This window comes from Solea senegalensis, linkage group LG4 (assembly GCF_019176455.1).
Source record: "Solea senegalensis isolate Sse05_10M linkage group LG4, IFAPA_SoseM_1, whole genome shotgun sequence".
In the NCBI taxonomy this organism is placed as follows: domain Eukaryota; kingdom Metazoa; phylum Chordata; class Actinopteri; order Pleuronectiformes; family Soleidae; genus Solea; species Solea senegalensis.
The window spans coordinates 2484535-2500462 of record NC_058024.1 but is presented as its reverse complement, the minus strand read 5'-3'; the positions used below and the strand labels follow the sequence as shown (position 1 = coordinate 2500462).

The window sequence follows — 15928 nt, the reverse complement described above, 5'->3', positions numbered from 1 at the left end:
TTTGTGAAAACCTCTCAATAAACATTTGTTGATGGTCAAAGAGGGTTAGGGTCCTCTGTGTTCCAGGTGTCTCTTCATCACTGTTTTTACTCCACAAACATTCTTCACTGGCCTCTAATTAACGCGTTGTGTTGAGTAGGTGATTTGTGGAAATGACGTAAATGAATAAACGTTCAGACCTTTAAATCAACAATGTATCAGGCAGACATGTCGGGACTGGCTGCACACCACTTCCCCCACAGTTGCATAAACAAAGCCAGGGACCCTCCTCCAGCAGCACGACGTGGGCGTGGCTAAGTCTTACGGGAAGACTTGATCCCCACATGCCTCGGATTCCTTCCACACTTTGTTTTCAGCCATGCCGGAGCAGGGGCTTTTCAGGTTCGCAAGCATGACTGTGGGGTGGAGGATCCTGCTGCTGTTGGCCTGGATCTGCATCTGCCTTCCTGTCGAGGCTGGAGGTGCTCTGGTTGTTTCCAGGAGTGATGCTCTGACACAGGTATTCAGTGCTTGGCATGTGCATGAGTGCGGAAACTGCTTGCAAACAAATGTTTGTTCTGTTGTTGTTGTTGTTTTAATGTTTACAAATAAAACAGCAGCTTCCCTTACATGTCTTATGCAAACAGAGTCAAAGTGGACTTGGTGGAACCGGGTGGAAGCATCATGGTTTTATGTACCGTAGTGCTTTTCTAGTCTTCTAGTTTTTGCCATTCATTTCTCACACCCATTCACATGCTGCCGTCATGAGCAATGTGGGATTAAGTGTGTCGCCCGGCCTGGGCACAACGGCATGTAAACCGGCAGAACTGGGAATTAAACCCACACCTTTCAAATTGAAAGACAACTCATCACTAAGTCTGGACCACTGAGCGTAATCCCGAGTAAGTCTCCTGCCAAATTAGAAGCCCGTCAAGCGAACCGTTGGGACGGTTGGACAGACAAATTATTAAAGGCGTGTTTGTTTTGTGCACTTGTGCAGTTGAAAGCACAGCGTTGGCAGTAAGCCATTTGTTTCCTGAGAAAAGAAGAGTAATGGCAGATCTGTTTACTGCGCGGGGAATGATAATCAAAGCTAAAAGTGGAGAGAGAGAAAAAAAGAAGGATTGTCACAGAAAACCATATTTCAAGCAACACGATTTAAATCATGTCTCCAAGATTGTTCTGATGGTTCATCAACTTACAACAGGGTGAATGTCACGTCCAGCAGACTGAGGAAGGCAAAGTTCCCCCCCAGCTCTCCTCCCTTTCCCATTGTCCCTTTCACCACAACCGGCCGAGGCAGATGCCGCACATCTTTGAGTCTGAGATTTCTTTATTGTTAAAAGGTTTTCTTCTTTCTCTCTTCAACACTGTAAGGGTTTCTGCCTCATTATGTACAGAGAATTGCGATAATGTATGTTGTGATTTGGTGCTATAGCAATAAAATTGAATTGAGTTTCATAGTTACACACACATTCACGTGTGTTTTTCTGACAAAGTCAGAAGAGAGATGGTTCAGGGACTTTAAAAAGTGAGTTATAGGGAGGTGTCAAATGTTTGTATTTTTAAATGTCTTGTCTTGTCCCTCTCTCCCCGTCTTTACATCCCAACGTTCTTCTCACACACTTTTGTCTGATTTTCTTGTTCACACCTTATTTCTCAGCGCGCCACGCCGGCGCTAGCTTAATATTCCTGAAGAACCTGCTTCTTTTTTTGTTTGACATTTGGCATTGACATGACTGTGGGAAAACTGGGACAAGCCACGCATGAACTGCAAATGTCCATCAAGTTACATCACATCATACATAATAAAAGCAGCGCCATGTCGGTACAACAGGTTCTGCATTAAATTGCTGCGTATGATAGATTTTAAGAAATGTTTTTATGGCTTGATTCAATATTCAAGTTATATTTCTTGTCTGTTAAAGGCTTCTTCATGTTGATGTTGGGTTTAAAGGAATACTTCACCTTTGTATTACTAGAATAGGGGCAGTATTTTTGAAAAATTGTGCACCCCAACCTCAGTGACACTTGGTCCGAGACTTAGTCTCTGCAACGCTAATTCCCACTTTTTAGACCCACTCGTAGGGTGGAATGTAAACAGTGTCCGTCATCTTTGCGCATCAGTTACACTAACAGGAAGTGAAGTGGTGAAGTATTCCTTTAATATTGTGACATTTTCTCTCAATGTTAACTTGCTCATGTCAGTTGCTTAAACTCCTGGATAACTACGCACTCTGTTGTGAAGCTAAACCTTTCAGATATCGTCACAAAACAATCGTGTTAATCTGTGTTCTTGTCTTCCAGGAGCCCAAAGAATCCATGGATGCCAGATCTATGAAGGTATTCAGCTTAAATACTTTCTTTCTATGCCACTTTCACAAAGCTCAGAGCGATGACAATGATGGTTGTTAAAGTATTTCTGTCTCTGTTTTTCCCTCCTCGATAGAAACGAAGCACAGACTCTGCAAACGTAAGAAACGTAAACGTAAGAAAGTCTTTTTTTTTCATGCTGACGTAAAAAACGCCGATTCATCACAGCGGTCTGTTGATTGTAAACATTCTACAGTACGTCACTGCCATCAAATTCCAAATGTGAATAGGATAATTGAGTAAACTTGAGGTCAACATGACTGGAAGCTTCGAGCTTACAGTAGTGGTATTGTTCATTTCCCATAAAGTGCATCACTTCCAGATGCCTCTTTTTCCCTCTCTGTGCAGTGGCACGCACTTATGTTTCCAGTCGCTTCACACATGCTGGAAGTTATTTGGGCATCTGTATTTTATTTCTTTCTGCATGAGTTAAACTTCTTGTTCTTCTGTGACATAAATAAATCTGGGACATTGTCCCCCGACTCGCACACAGTTCTGAGCAGTTGGAGCTCATGTCTCCACACTAGGGCTGCAACTGTAATTGATTCATCTGGTGATTATTTTCTCGATTCATCCAGTAATTGTTTGGTCCGTAAAATGTCAGATAACATTGATCGGTGTTTCCCAAACGTGGAAATGTTGTTCTCTAAAATGTCTTGTTTTTGTCCACAAACCAAAACAATTCAGTTTGAATGATTTCTTTGTTTATATGGAGCAAAGACGTCACATTTAAGTGCTGTAAAATCAGAAAATGTGTTTGAATTACTGGAAAAACCCTCAAACCAATAAATCAATTATCAAAATAGCTGACAATTAATTTAGGAGTTGATTAAAAATCAATTAATTTTTTTGTTTTTGTTTTTCTTTTGACAGCTATGGAGTAAAGGCGTGTCTAAAAATATGGCTCGATGATGTAATAGAGCCGTAGTTAGCATAGCTCCTCCTCCAACTGTAACAATATGAAAACCCACAGAGAGTTTTATTAGTTTAATCACAGGAAGTCACTGCACATTATTTGTCTTACCTCGATGCAACAACGCACAGAAAAGCTCTGCCACTATATTTAAAAACAGGAAACAAAGTAGAGAGAAAGAACGGGAAGAGAAGACTCCTGCTGTGAGGCTGCAGTACCACTGATAGACAAAGGGGGAGACAGAGAGCAGGACTGGAGCTAAACCAGCTCAGTGTTTTTGTACAGTTTGTCGTTAAACTGCGACCAAAATGGTGGAAAATGTTGCTTTGGTACATGTGGTTTGAATGTTTACGTTAATATTCCGTCCATTCTGAACATTCACAGACTTTGGTCCCCACTAAAGATTATAAACCAGTGTGTGTGTGTGTGTGTGTGTTTTGGCTCCTCCAGTGCAGACAGAGCAGAAAATACACAAACAGCAACTTTATTAATCATGGTTCATACCATGTTTAACTGTGGGTTGACAAAGTCAGAAGAGATATTTTTCACTTTATAAGGACTAAAAACATTTGATAAAAAATTTACGTTAAGACGTGACATCACTGGTCAGCAACTGGTGGCCCGTGGGCCAAAAGTGGCCCGCCAGCAGATGATTTCAAAAATCAGATTTTTTAAATGGCCATTTAAAAAAATCCCTCACTTAATAGCTTTAGACATTTTTGTCTTAGCCAGCAATGTTTTGCTGATTTCTCTCTAGAAAGTGACAGAAGCAGTTTTAAGAGTGTCACTGTACTGTACTCGCTAACCTCTGCTCTGCGCTGACAGACTTAGATGCTTAGAAGCTTCCGTCTCTTTCCATGTGTTCAGATGGTGGAGGTTCACAGTGTCAGAGTCGCCTGTGCAGTGATGTCTCGCTTCGCCCGCACCGTCATGACCTCGAAGGCTTTGAATAAAGCAAACCACTCGCAGGAAGTCTTCTTCAACGTGGAGCTGCCAAAGACGGCCTTCATCACCAACTTCAGCATGTTCGTCAAAACCTCGGCACGTTTGACTTTCGCTCGCGTCGGTGAACGCGTCGACTCTAAATCTGTCCGTTTTTCCCTCACAGGGAAATTGACGGTCAAATGTACGTTGGAGAGGTGAAGGAGAAAAAGACAGCAAAGGAACAGTACGATAAGGCTGTTTCCTCTGGACGGACCGCTGGACTGGTCAAGTGAGACGAACGATATGTGAAATTCATGCTCAGAGCGACGTCGACATGTGTGGTCGTCTCATTTGTGAGGTGTTTTATTACAGGGCCTCCGGGCGAAACATGGAGAAGTTCTCAGTGTCTGTGAACATCGCAGCGGAGAGTTACGTGACCTTTATTCTGACCTACGAGGAGCTGCTTCAGAGGAAATTCGGCCAGTATGAGATTTTAACACGCGTCAAACCTGAGACACTCGTGCAGGACTTTCAGGTGCGTCTCTGCTCGTGGCTTTCATGGTGATTTCATTTATGCTAAATTAATACTGTATCGTGTCTGTGTGTGTGGAGACAGATTGTGGCAGACATCTATGAGCCTCAGGGCATCTCCTTTGTTGAGGCCACTGCGACGTTCCTCACCAATGACCTGCTTCCCCTGGTGGAGAAAACGGTCACGGACAAAAAGGTAAAGGGCAAAACAGCCTGACTGATGCCAGACTCCAGAGAGGACGCAGTCACCTCCCACTTCCAAGAGGTGTGACCAGTGGATGTGGATCACAAAAAAAGCCTCTGTACACATTTGGACAGAACTAAAACCAATCAGAACGATGATCCAGATGACGAATGTAGAGCGACTAAAAAGGTGTCACCTAAGTAGTGATAGCGTCTCAAGACTCTTGCACAGACGAGAGCCCTTAAAATGGAATTATAGGGGTTATATTCAGACCAACAATTGGTTCCAAGAGGTTTGTCCTTGGTTTCTGTGGTGGCCCCACCCGTGTTTGCCCACTTCAGTCCCATGCCCAGGGTGGGCAAATTCTGCAGGTCCCATATAGTCTCAATCAATGGATAGGATAATGTATTATTGGGTGGTGGGTGGACAAATCTAAATCTTATACTTTATTAATCCCCTTAGGGAAATTATTTCTCTGCATTTGACCCATCCTAGAATGAACAATGGGGGTTGGGTACTTTGCTCAGCAGTACCCCAGCCCTTTTGACCTGGTGGGGACTTGAACTGGCGACCCTCCAGTTACAAGTTCCCTTTCCACTTGGCCACGGGCTGCACAAGCGAACCAAAAACAGTGAAGCCAAATTTCCCAAAAGTGGTGACACATCGTGGTCATTTTGTAACTTATCTTAAAACAGTTTTTACACGTTGCCCTTTTAAGAACGCTTTGATTAATGTTATTATTTCTGTATTATATCTAAAAATGTCAACGTAAAAGAACCTCTCTGTCTCACACAGGCACACATTTCCTTCTCACCAACACTGGAGCAGCAGAGAAACTGTACAGGATGTGAAGGCACCGCCATCAATGGAGATTTCGTCATCAACTACGATGTTAAAAGAGAAGGGGGCCTCGGGGAAGTGCAGGTCAGCTCCCGTCCCAAGTCTTTGCCAAGACAAGAATCACAGACGAGTGTTCATCAAAGTCTTTACCTCCCCTCAGATTGTGAATGGACACTTTGTGCATTTCTTCGCTCCTCCGGATCTGCCCAGAGTTCCAAAGAATGTGGTGTTTGTGATCGACAGGAGCGGATCAATGAGCGGAACCAAGATGGTGCAGGTAAAAGACTGCGTGTGGTTAAAGGGATAGTTTATATTTTGTGGTTTTATGAGATGTTAGACACGTCATCCACACACTGAATAATGAGGTTTTTATCTTGTTGGGACAAGAGACTAAAAACTATCGTTTTAAGAACATGCTCAACCCTTTATTTCACTATTAGACACTGTTACTGGCTGGAAACTGAGAATTGTAAACTCCTCACTCAACCGCACCAAAGTCCAAAGAAGTTTCTAACTCACAGGGGAAGCTGCTGATCTACCGCTGCCTCATTGTTTATGTTTGTGTCACTTGGTAAAACCCAGAATGAAGGATCTCAAACTGTTTGAACTCACTGGTGGAGGCAACAGTGGATCAACAACTCCTGGGTGCTGTGATTCTTTTCTATGGAGTTTGGCACAGAGAGTGAGAAACACAAATGTGTATTAGTATTAGTGAAGATATTTAAGCAGGAGTATGTTTGATGAAGCAAGACTTTTGCTCATTAGCTGTCGCTCTTCCTTCTGTCTCTGCTGGCAGCCATGTTTTTCACTGAGATCGAGCCTCCAAATCCAAGACAGGATCAGCAGCACTTACTATTATCAGCGCTGATGATGTGTCAACACTTCATACAAACCACATTTCAAAAACTCAACTCAACTATCCTTTCAAGCAGACATGTCACAGTATAATATCACAGTATAACCGCCTTGTCGTGTTCAACTGTTAAACATTTGCAGACCCGCGCCGCATTGGTCGCCATCCTGAACGACCTCCACGTGGACGATCACTTTGCTCTCATCGCATTCGACAACAAAATTAAAACCTGGAAGGATTTTCTTACCAAGGCAACGAAGAAAAACGTGACTGAAGCCATTGCCTTTGCCAAGAAAATAAAAGACGATGGAGGTACAGTAAAATAATGAGTAACACCAACACCACGTCAGAGCCTAATGTTTTGTTCGCGTCCGTTCAGACTTTCTATACGGAGACACATATACAGCCATTATCTGTAACACCTGATAACCTCACAACACAATATGAGCTACATAGTCCACGATACCAATAATATCACGTTAAAACGATTCTGCAGGATTTCTCTGTTTATTCACAACACAGAGAACAAAGGTCATACAGTCTATGTATTGAACGTGGATCTCTTAACGTAGCTTTCCCCGCCGTTATCCCGCTGTAAACTCCCTCTTCTTCTTCAGCCAGGTCACTTCCACCCAACTTTCCCTCATTTATTTGAGGGCAGCCCTTTCCAAGTGGAAAGGGAACTTGACTTGTAACCAGAGGGTCGCCGGTTCAAATCCCCACCCGGCCAAAAAGGGCTGGGGTACACCTGAGCAAGGTACCCAACCCCCAATGCTCCCCGGGCGCTACTCAGTGTGGCAGCCCACTGCTCCTAATTCTAGGATGGGTCAAAACGCAGAGGAATACTTTCCCTGAGGGGATTAATAAAACTAACTAACTTTATTTGAGCAGCGCCGCCGTGAGGACACATGAAGTGGTGACGCCCGGCGAGTGAAACACGTTGCAGATTTATGAGATTAAAAGGGACAAATCTACGAGTAGCAAATTTTCTCGAAATATTACCCCCCTCCCCCGGGTCCATATTTTATTTTATTTTTTTCATACTTGGCCCTAATACACCGTCGTAGGGAACAGAGACAATAGCGTATTGATTTTCCCAATATAACCCTTTAAGGAGCACACTGAAGAATTCCTATTTAATATTTGTTCTCTGCTTTTCAGCCACTAACATCAATAGTGCTGTATTGAAGGCAGTGAGCATGTTGAAGACAGAACGAAGCCAGAAGAAGCTTCCAGAGAGGAGTGTGGACATGATTATTTTACTAACTGATGGGATGCCAAACTCTGGTGAGTTGACGTGATTTGGAAAATGACGTACCAGCGAGAAACAAGCTTGTATGTCACTGGAACGCCACCATGTAATTCAAAAGAGAATTCAAACTTCTCACCATAGTGTGGTTGTGTGTGGTATTGACAGTGGAGTTATAATGGAGTTATTTCTGTATGTTATTTTCAGTAATTCATTGTGAATCATAAATAAATTGTGATTGTGAGATATACATGATTCTATATCAACACAGACACTTTTATTTTGAAATCCTTGTGAAGTATCTATCATTGCGATATCATGATGGGAATTTGTGATATAATTTAACCCTCCTAGGAGGGTGGGTGACATGAGATTTAACTTTAACTTTTGAGAACCCTGTAATAAAATCTTAACCTGCTTAAGTTAAAGATGTCCAAAGTTTAAGACGTTTTCTTGGAGTGCCTGGGAAACTAAAGTTTATAAACCGATCTTAAAACCTGCACCAAAGTCCACAGAGAGAATTTGTGATTTTACATTACAGGTCATAGGAGTTGTTGATCCACTGCAGACCAGCAACAGATTTTCTCTATGTACTTTGGTACAAGAGAGCGTTTGGTTTACAAATAAAGGTTTGTAGTTCGTGTCCTCATACATGTGTGCATGTACATGTACCACAGGAGTGTCCAGACCGGCGACAATCCAGGAGAATGTGCGTGATGCAGTTGGAGGGAACATGTCTCTCTTCTGTCTTGGATTTGGAAAAGATGTGGAGTACTCCTTCCTGGATGTGATGAGCAAACAGAACAAAGGAGTCGCCCGCAGAATATATGAAGGTTCGGACGCAACGCTTCAACTCCAGGTGAAAGAATTCGACTACGAATAATGGTTTGTTAATGCACCCCCTTGTGGGAATAAAGAGAACGATATTTAATGATTTGAGGTATGCCATTGGTCCAGGGTTTCTATGAGGAAGTTGCCAACCCTCTGCTCTTGGACGTAAACCTCCGTTATCCTGACAACGCAGTGGACCTGTTAACCAAAAAACACTTCAGCCAATTGTTTAACGGCTCAGAGATTGTGGTGGCCGGCCGTCTGCATGGCAATGACATGGACAACTTCCTGGTGGAAGTCATTGGCGAGGGGGTAAGACAATATACAACTGTGTTTTCTATGCTTTCTATATGGGGACCCATTGTCTTCCACTTTACATGGGGTTGCTGGGGCCAATCCCAGAGACGAACAACCATTCACTCTCACATTCATAGAGTGTTTAATTAAACTAATACAATCCTCTCCTTTCATGTTATTCCATAAATCTGTACTCTTTCTCCAGCCGGACCAGAACTTCCAAGTGCAGGGAAAGGCAAATGTGCAAAACTGGGATGTGATCTACCCAGAAGAGGAGTACATCTTTGGGGATTTCACAGAGCGTTTGTGGGCGTACCTCACCGTTCAGCAGTTACTGGAGAGCAGGTTTGTTCACCTGACTTTTGTCTGTGAGCGTTTTTTTTGTTTTTTGTTGTTTTTTTTTAATTGTCGCAGGTCATTAACAGAAAAAGCTCCCTCTTCTGTCTCTATTTTCCAGTGGAAGTGGTTCTGAGGAAGATAAAGCCAAGGCACTGGACATGTCTCTGCGGTACAGCTTTGTCACCCCTCTCACCTCCATGGTGGTCACCAAGCCGCAGACTGAGGATGGACCTGATAGCCCTCTCATTGCAGACAAGCTGACTGAGAGTGAGGGAACTGTGACCAGTTCAAATCAATGATCAGCTAAATATTGTCGGAACTGAACAGACACTAGTATAGCACAAGTTGGTTATCTGCTAAACATACTGGTGGCCTAGAGTTCTCTTTCTTCGCGTCACATTTTTACATTGTTATAAACCTGTTTAATCAGTGAAGCTGCGTTTCCACCAAGTGTAGCCTGGCTAACACCAGACGGCGAAGGCACCTCCCACTTCCAACTGACGTAGATCAAAATGCACGCAATTGGACAAACCTACAACCAATCAGACCAACGATCCAATGATTCCTGACCATTACACAAATATGGACTCTAATATTGTAATATTTGACATATTCAAATACATATACTGTACTTGAGGTCAGGCACTGATGTTGGACGAGAAGGCGTGGATCACAATCTCTGTTCCAGTTCATCCCAAAGTTGCTCGATGGGGTTGAGGTCAGGGCTCTGTGCGGGTCAGTCAAGTTCTTTCACACCAAACTCAAACCATGCCTTGCTTTGCACATTGGAACACAGTCATGTTGGAATAGAAAATGGTCTTCATCAAACTGTTGCCACAAAGTTGGAGGCATAACATTGTCCACAGTGTCTTGGTATGCTGAAGCGGTAAGGTTGCCCTTCATTGGAGGTAAGGGGCCTAGAGCCCAAAGCCTGATTGAAACACCTAAAGTCAATATCACAGGTGTGACAAATACTTTTGTCCATATCGTGTATCCACTAATGCCATCTAATGACTTTTGCAAGAGGGAGCTCTGGGGAGCAAGTTGCTTAGAAAGGAAGCAACAGCTGAACTGAAAGACAGCTGGTCTTTGGTGGTCCGCCATATTGGATGTATACAAAAGCTGCTTGACTACACTTCTCTGTCGTCATCATGTTAAGCCACGTTAAGCCTGTCTCTAGTGAAAAACACATTCCGTAGTATGCACATGCAGCCAGGGTGAAACCAGCATAACACTTGGTGTAAACGGAGCATTGTGCCAGATGAATCCAACTAAACCATGTTTTGTGATTTACAGGCCAGCGACAGCATGAAGAGAAACACCCACGTATGATCATCTTTTTTTAACAAAATTGTGTGACATTATACAGCCTCACTTGGCAAAGAGCACTTTTGATGATGTGTGTTTTATTTTTTCGACAACAGTTTCCTTAGAGCGTCCAGTTGGTAGCTCTAGTGCTGCTAGCTCTAGTGTTGCTAATTCCCATCGTCCCAGTTCCCGTGTTTCCAGCTCTCGAGGTACCAGTTCTCGAGGTTCCAGTTCTCACTCAGATGGTAAGCTTCTTCTACGGTGGTAGTTCACCCCATACTATGTCAAGATCTAGAGCAGGCTCTACAGCGCCCCAGCTGGTCATAGTTATCATAGCATCACACTCATCTCACAGTGCGGATGTTGTAAAGCTTTCTGCCTGATATGAAACTGTGATGATTCTTGTACAGTGGACGGAGACCCTCATTTCATGATAGAACTGCCAAACAGAGGCGATGCCCTGTGCTTTAACATCAACGACAAACCAGGAACCATTTTCACTCTGGTCAGAGATCCAAAATCAGGTCAGCTCTGACTGCTATTCCACCACTTACTCCAAAAAAGCAAAGCAAATTGTGGCTTGAAAAATGGAAAAACAACAAATTAAAATGTCTGTCTCCTTATGTTTCAGATTTTTTGGTGAATGGCCAAATTATAGGCAAGAAGACAGTTGTTCCTGATGCTAACGCCAACACCTACTTTGGGCGTTTTGGCATCAGCCACCAGAAGCTGGGGGTGAGGCTGGAGGTCAGCACTGAGGAAATCTCCGTCTTCCATGACGGTAAACACGTCAAGCTGCTGTGGACAGATACAGCATCTATCAAAGAAACCAAGTGAGTGACATTGCTTTCAGATACTGTATTATCCAAACTATTTGTACAGCAGCATGCTCCCTCCTTCTTCTTCCAATCAGTTCTGGCAGGCTGTACCCTCAGAGGTGCAATGCTGCCAACCAGAGTTTGAAGTTCCCAATCACATTTTGATGTGTGGATTCACAGTTTTAAGTTCTTTGAACTCTCCGTGTCTGATCCAGTATGGACCTCAAGCTTACAAAGAACTGCAGCCTGACTGTGACGCTGAGGCACTACGTTAAATTCATGGTCATCAAACACACAAAGGTGTGGAAGAGACGCCACGATCAGCAGGACTACCTGGGTTTCTACACTGTGGACAGCCACCACGTGCCTGCTTCAGTTCATGGCCTGCTTGGTAAGAACAGCAACAGATGTTATTATAATCCCACTGTCCCAAGGTTTAATCTGAAATACAACAAAATATGTGAAGCCAAGTATGGTCTTTTTCTCCAGGTCAGTTCTATCATGGGTTAGGTAGGTTTGAGGTGGCAGATCTGCACTCAGGAGAAATCCAGGAGAAATTAGATGCCACCTTGTATGTGAAGGGACAACACGTCAACGTGACCAGGTAAACATGATCATTCTGCTTCTACTTTTAGTTCTTCTACTACTATTTCCAGAGGGCTGTACACTGAGAGGTGCAATGCTGCCCTCCACAGTTTGAATTTGGGTTTAATGTCAGAATTCTGACTTTAATCCTGATTTCAATCTCAGAATTCTGACTTTAATTCTGATGTTAATCTCAGAATTCTAATTTAAATTCTCACTTTACTATCAGAATTCTGACGTCAATCCGCATTTTAATCACAGAATCTTGATTTTGATCTCAGAATTCTAAATGTATTTCTGATTTTAATCTCAGAATTCTGACTTGAATCCTGATTTAATCCTCATAATTCTGACTTCAATCCTTTTTTTGGATCTCAGAATTTTGAATTGAATCCTGATTTTACTCTCAGAATACTGAATGTAATGTAATCCAGATTTTTATTTGATTTATTTTATTTTTCTCTCTGTTACAGACACTGGCAGAAGGACTTCAGTGAGGACGTGAAGAACGGGGAAAGTATCCCCTGCTGGTTTGTTAACAACGATGGCGCAGGACTCATTGATGGAAGAGCCTCAGACTATATCGTGTCAGGGCTTTTTAAGACGGTTTGAATGTTAAAAACTGAAAAACAGTGACGGCAGATTCTCACGAGTCACGACGCTGATCCACAAGCACAAAAACAACTGGGAAAACAACATTTTAGTTGAAGATAATATAAAATTGTGGTTTATAAATCCAGCCTGAGCAACATGTTGTTTTTAATGCGGTTATATGTCTGCACTCGTTATGTAGTAGCTTATATTGCCGCTTGTATGACACAACTGTGACATACGCTAAAGACAACAATAACAAGTTGTCAAAGAATTCGTGCAAAATCTAAGGCGTGTTTTATAAAGTTTAGATTGGGCTGCAATGCTTAATAGATCACTAAAGTAATCTCAATAACTATTTTGATAAATCAGTGTTTTTTAATGAATAAAAGGCAAAAAGTAAACAAATAATGCAGTTAAGAATTGTTATTTCCCTTTTTTCTGCCAGTGGTTTGTGCTTCTTTTCTTTTCTTCTTTTAATAAACAGAGGCTTCTCCTATTAAGGGAAATAATTAAGGGATAAAATAACCAAAGGCAGTATTTCAAAATTACAAAAAAAACTGTTACCACAAATATTCAGTGTAAATATTAAAAAAAAAAAATGCTCAGAAACTATGTAGAATTAAACATAAACCTATTAGGCTTATAAAACTGCCTAATAATCTACATCATTTTAAATCTGCAACGTCTTTAAGAACGTGTTTCACGCTTTTATTTTGGGAACTCATTTTCCCAAAAAAAACCTTTCCTCCAAACTACACATGGTACATTCCCTCAAGAACCTGCCATAAAAGGAGACTGGTGTGGTAGTTCCTGATTTTGAAAATATATTTAAACAAAACAAAACCACAAAATGTTGTCACTATCTCTAAAGATAGGTGTCAATTCATATTCCCAAGTGTTAATCTTTAAGGTAACTCACCAACTGAACTCCAGATACCTGCCAGATTATGCCAGGATGAGACTACACAACATTCTTGTCTTCTGCAATGGTCACCTGTCATCAGATTATCGATCACAGTGGCATGGATTCTCGCTGTGTAAAGTATGACCCAGTCATCGTTCACGACACTAGGTGGTCATCGGGGAGGCGGGGCAAAGAGTTGTCAATCACTGGTAGACACTTGAGAAGACATGAAAGAGGCAGAGGTAACTGTTGCCAAAAGTCAAGGAAATGTTGGATTAATTGATTATAAAAAAGAATCCGTAGCTGTAGCCCTGGTTTACATAATTTAGATTATCACTACAGCATGTCATAGTTCATTTCATAGGAAGTGTCAGTATTTATTTGCAACATTGTTTCCTTTTAAGAAATTAGAAACTACACTGGACTGGTCCAAAATGGTTTAACCAAAGCTAGATTATATATATTTTATATATATACAGTATATACATATATTTTTCAAGTAAAGGCTATTAATCCTTCTTTCAACATTGACAGCAAACATATTTAAAATATGTTAATGTCACTTCCTGTTACTGATGTTGAATGTTGTAAACTCTTTATTTTATAGTAACTGTTTTGACACTGGTTCTTAATGTGATGTGAATAAAAAAGTAAATAAATACACTATTGTGTTTCTCTCTTTGCAATGGGTATATGGTGTATGCAGTAACTGCGTATCATGTAGACTCATGGTTCCCAACCTGGGCTCTGAGTCATTTTCTTTGGTGAGAAAGAGATCTTGGAATTTTAGTTTCCCAGGCATGAGCGCCCAGCGCCATTTACTCGCTCATTGTTCTGCACGGAATCTCACGTCAACGGCGGAGAGGTAGACAGTGTCCACAACACGGCTAGTGATTGCGACTCGACGTTGGTCCTGTCAGTAGGTGGCGTCGCGATGAACAAGGGAAGACATTTCCCAAAAATCAATTGAAAATCCAAGCACTTTCAATGACCCATGGGAACCCACTCCCCCCCACTCAATTCTTAGCCCACTTTTTGGCATTTTTCAAATTTTGGCATTGGGATGGAATTAGCTGCAGAAGAGGTTTAGTTACCTTTTACGAGCCTGTCCATACGTCGCCATTGTCGTCATCCTTCTCTGTTTGGAGATTGTTCGGTCTGTTTGCGTTAATCTAAGTCCGTTTCTGTGATTGTGTACATAATATATAATATATAATGTATATTAGATGCAGTCAAATGCAGATCTTAGTGCTGCATTTGACGCCATTGATCATAATATTCTACTGCAGAGATTGGAGCAGACTCTTGGGATCACAGGTGCTGCCCTCTGCTGGTTTAAAATCATACTTATCTGATAGATTCCAGTTTGTTCATGTTAATGATAAAGCCTCACTAGAAACAAAACTTAATTGTGGAGTTCCACAGGGCTCAGTGCTTGGGCCTATACTTTTTTACCTTATATATGCTTCCTCTAGGGAACATTATTAGAAAGCACAACATACATTTTCATTGTTATGCAGATGACACACAGCTATATTTATCAATGAGGCCAGATAAAATATATCAGGTTGTTCAACTCCAGGAATGTCTCAGAGACATTAAGTCCTGGATGACCTGTAACTTTCTACTTTTAAACTTTTATACTTGGCCCTAAACACCTCAGAGAAAAACTTTCTGACCACATTGTCACTTTAGATGACTTCACCATGGCTTCCAGTTCCACTGTGAGGAACCTTGGAGTTACTTTTGACCAGGAAATGTCATTTGATTCACACATAAAACTCATTTCCAGAACAGCCTTCTTCCACCTGTGGAACATTATGAAAATTAGAAACATTCTGTCTTTACAGGATGCTGAAAAACTAGTTCATGATTTTGTTACATCTAGATTAGATTACTGTAACTCCTTATTATCAGGATGTTCCAACAAGTCTGTTAGAACCCTTCAGTTAATTAAAAAATGCTGCAGCACAAGTTCTGACAGGAACTAGAAAGAGAGACCATATAACTCCAGTGTTAGCTTTAGAATTCAATTTAAAATCCCCCTCCTCACATAAAAAGCACTTAATGGTCAGACCCCTTCATACCTGAAAGACCTAGTATTACCTTATCACCTTAACAGACCACTTAGGTCACAAAATACAGGTTTAGTTGTGGTTCCCAGAGTCTTCCCAGGCAGAGCCTTCAGGTACCAGGCTCCTCCTCTCCTGTGGAACCAGCTTCCAATGACAGTTCGGGAGGTGGAGCCTCTCTCTGTATTTAAAGTTAGACTTAAAACTTTCCTTTTTGATAAAACTTATAGTTAGAGCTGGTTCAGGGAAACCTGGACCATCTCTTAGTTATGCTGCTATAGAACTAAACTGCTGGGGGATTTTCCTGTGGTGCACGCACATTCACTCTGTCACA

At 41.9% G+C, this 15928-nt stretch overlaps 1 protein-coding gene across 2 annotated transcripts; it reads left to right on the top strand.

Moving 5' to 3' along the window:
- Window positions 1-321: 321 nt before the first annotated feature.
- LOC122768662 (inter-alpha-trypsin inhibitor heavy chain H3-like) lies at window positions 322-14185 on the top strand. 2 transcript variants are annotated; one of them, XM_044024820.1, is made up of 22 exons: window positions 322-499; window positions 2287-2322; window positions 2429-2452; window positions 4133-4290; window positions 4374-4478; window positions 4562-4724; window positions 4806-4916; window positions 5700-5828; window positions 5905-6021; window positions 6741-6909; window positions 7759-7884; window positions 8524-8705; window positions 8804-8989; window positions 9180-9319; window positions 9432-9580; window positions 10610-10639; window positions 10738-10866; window positions 11032-11145; window positions 11253-11454; window positions 11655-11830; window positions 11929-12043; window positions 12498-14185. In XM_044024820.1, exons 1-22 carry the CDS (start codon window positions 359-361, stop codon window positions 12634-12636), a joined length of 2841 nt encoding a protein of 946 aa, XP_043880755.1. In that variant the 5' UTR covers window positions 322-358; the 3' UTR covers window positions 12637-14185. The 2 variants fall into 2 exon arrangements, with proteins under 2 accessions (XP_043880755.1, XP_043880754.1); XM_044024819.1 differs by having other exon boundaries at window positions 2429-2467.
- Window positions 14186-15928: the final 1743 nt, after the last annotated feature.

Coding starts and splice junctions, on each gene's coding strand:
- LOC122768662 (XM_044024819.1), top strand. CDS start 359: ATGCCGGAGCAGGGGCTTTTCAGGTTCGCAAGCATGACTGTGGGGTGG. Junction 500..2,286: donor GGAGTGATGCTCTGACACAG/GTATTCAGTGCT, acceptor CTTGTCTTCCAG/GAGCCCAAAGAATCCATGGA. Junction 8,990..9,179: donor TGGAAGTCATTGGCGAGGGG/GTAAGACAATAT, acceptor CTCTTTCTCCAG/CCGGACCAGAACTTCCAAGT.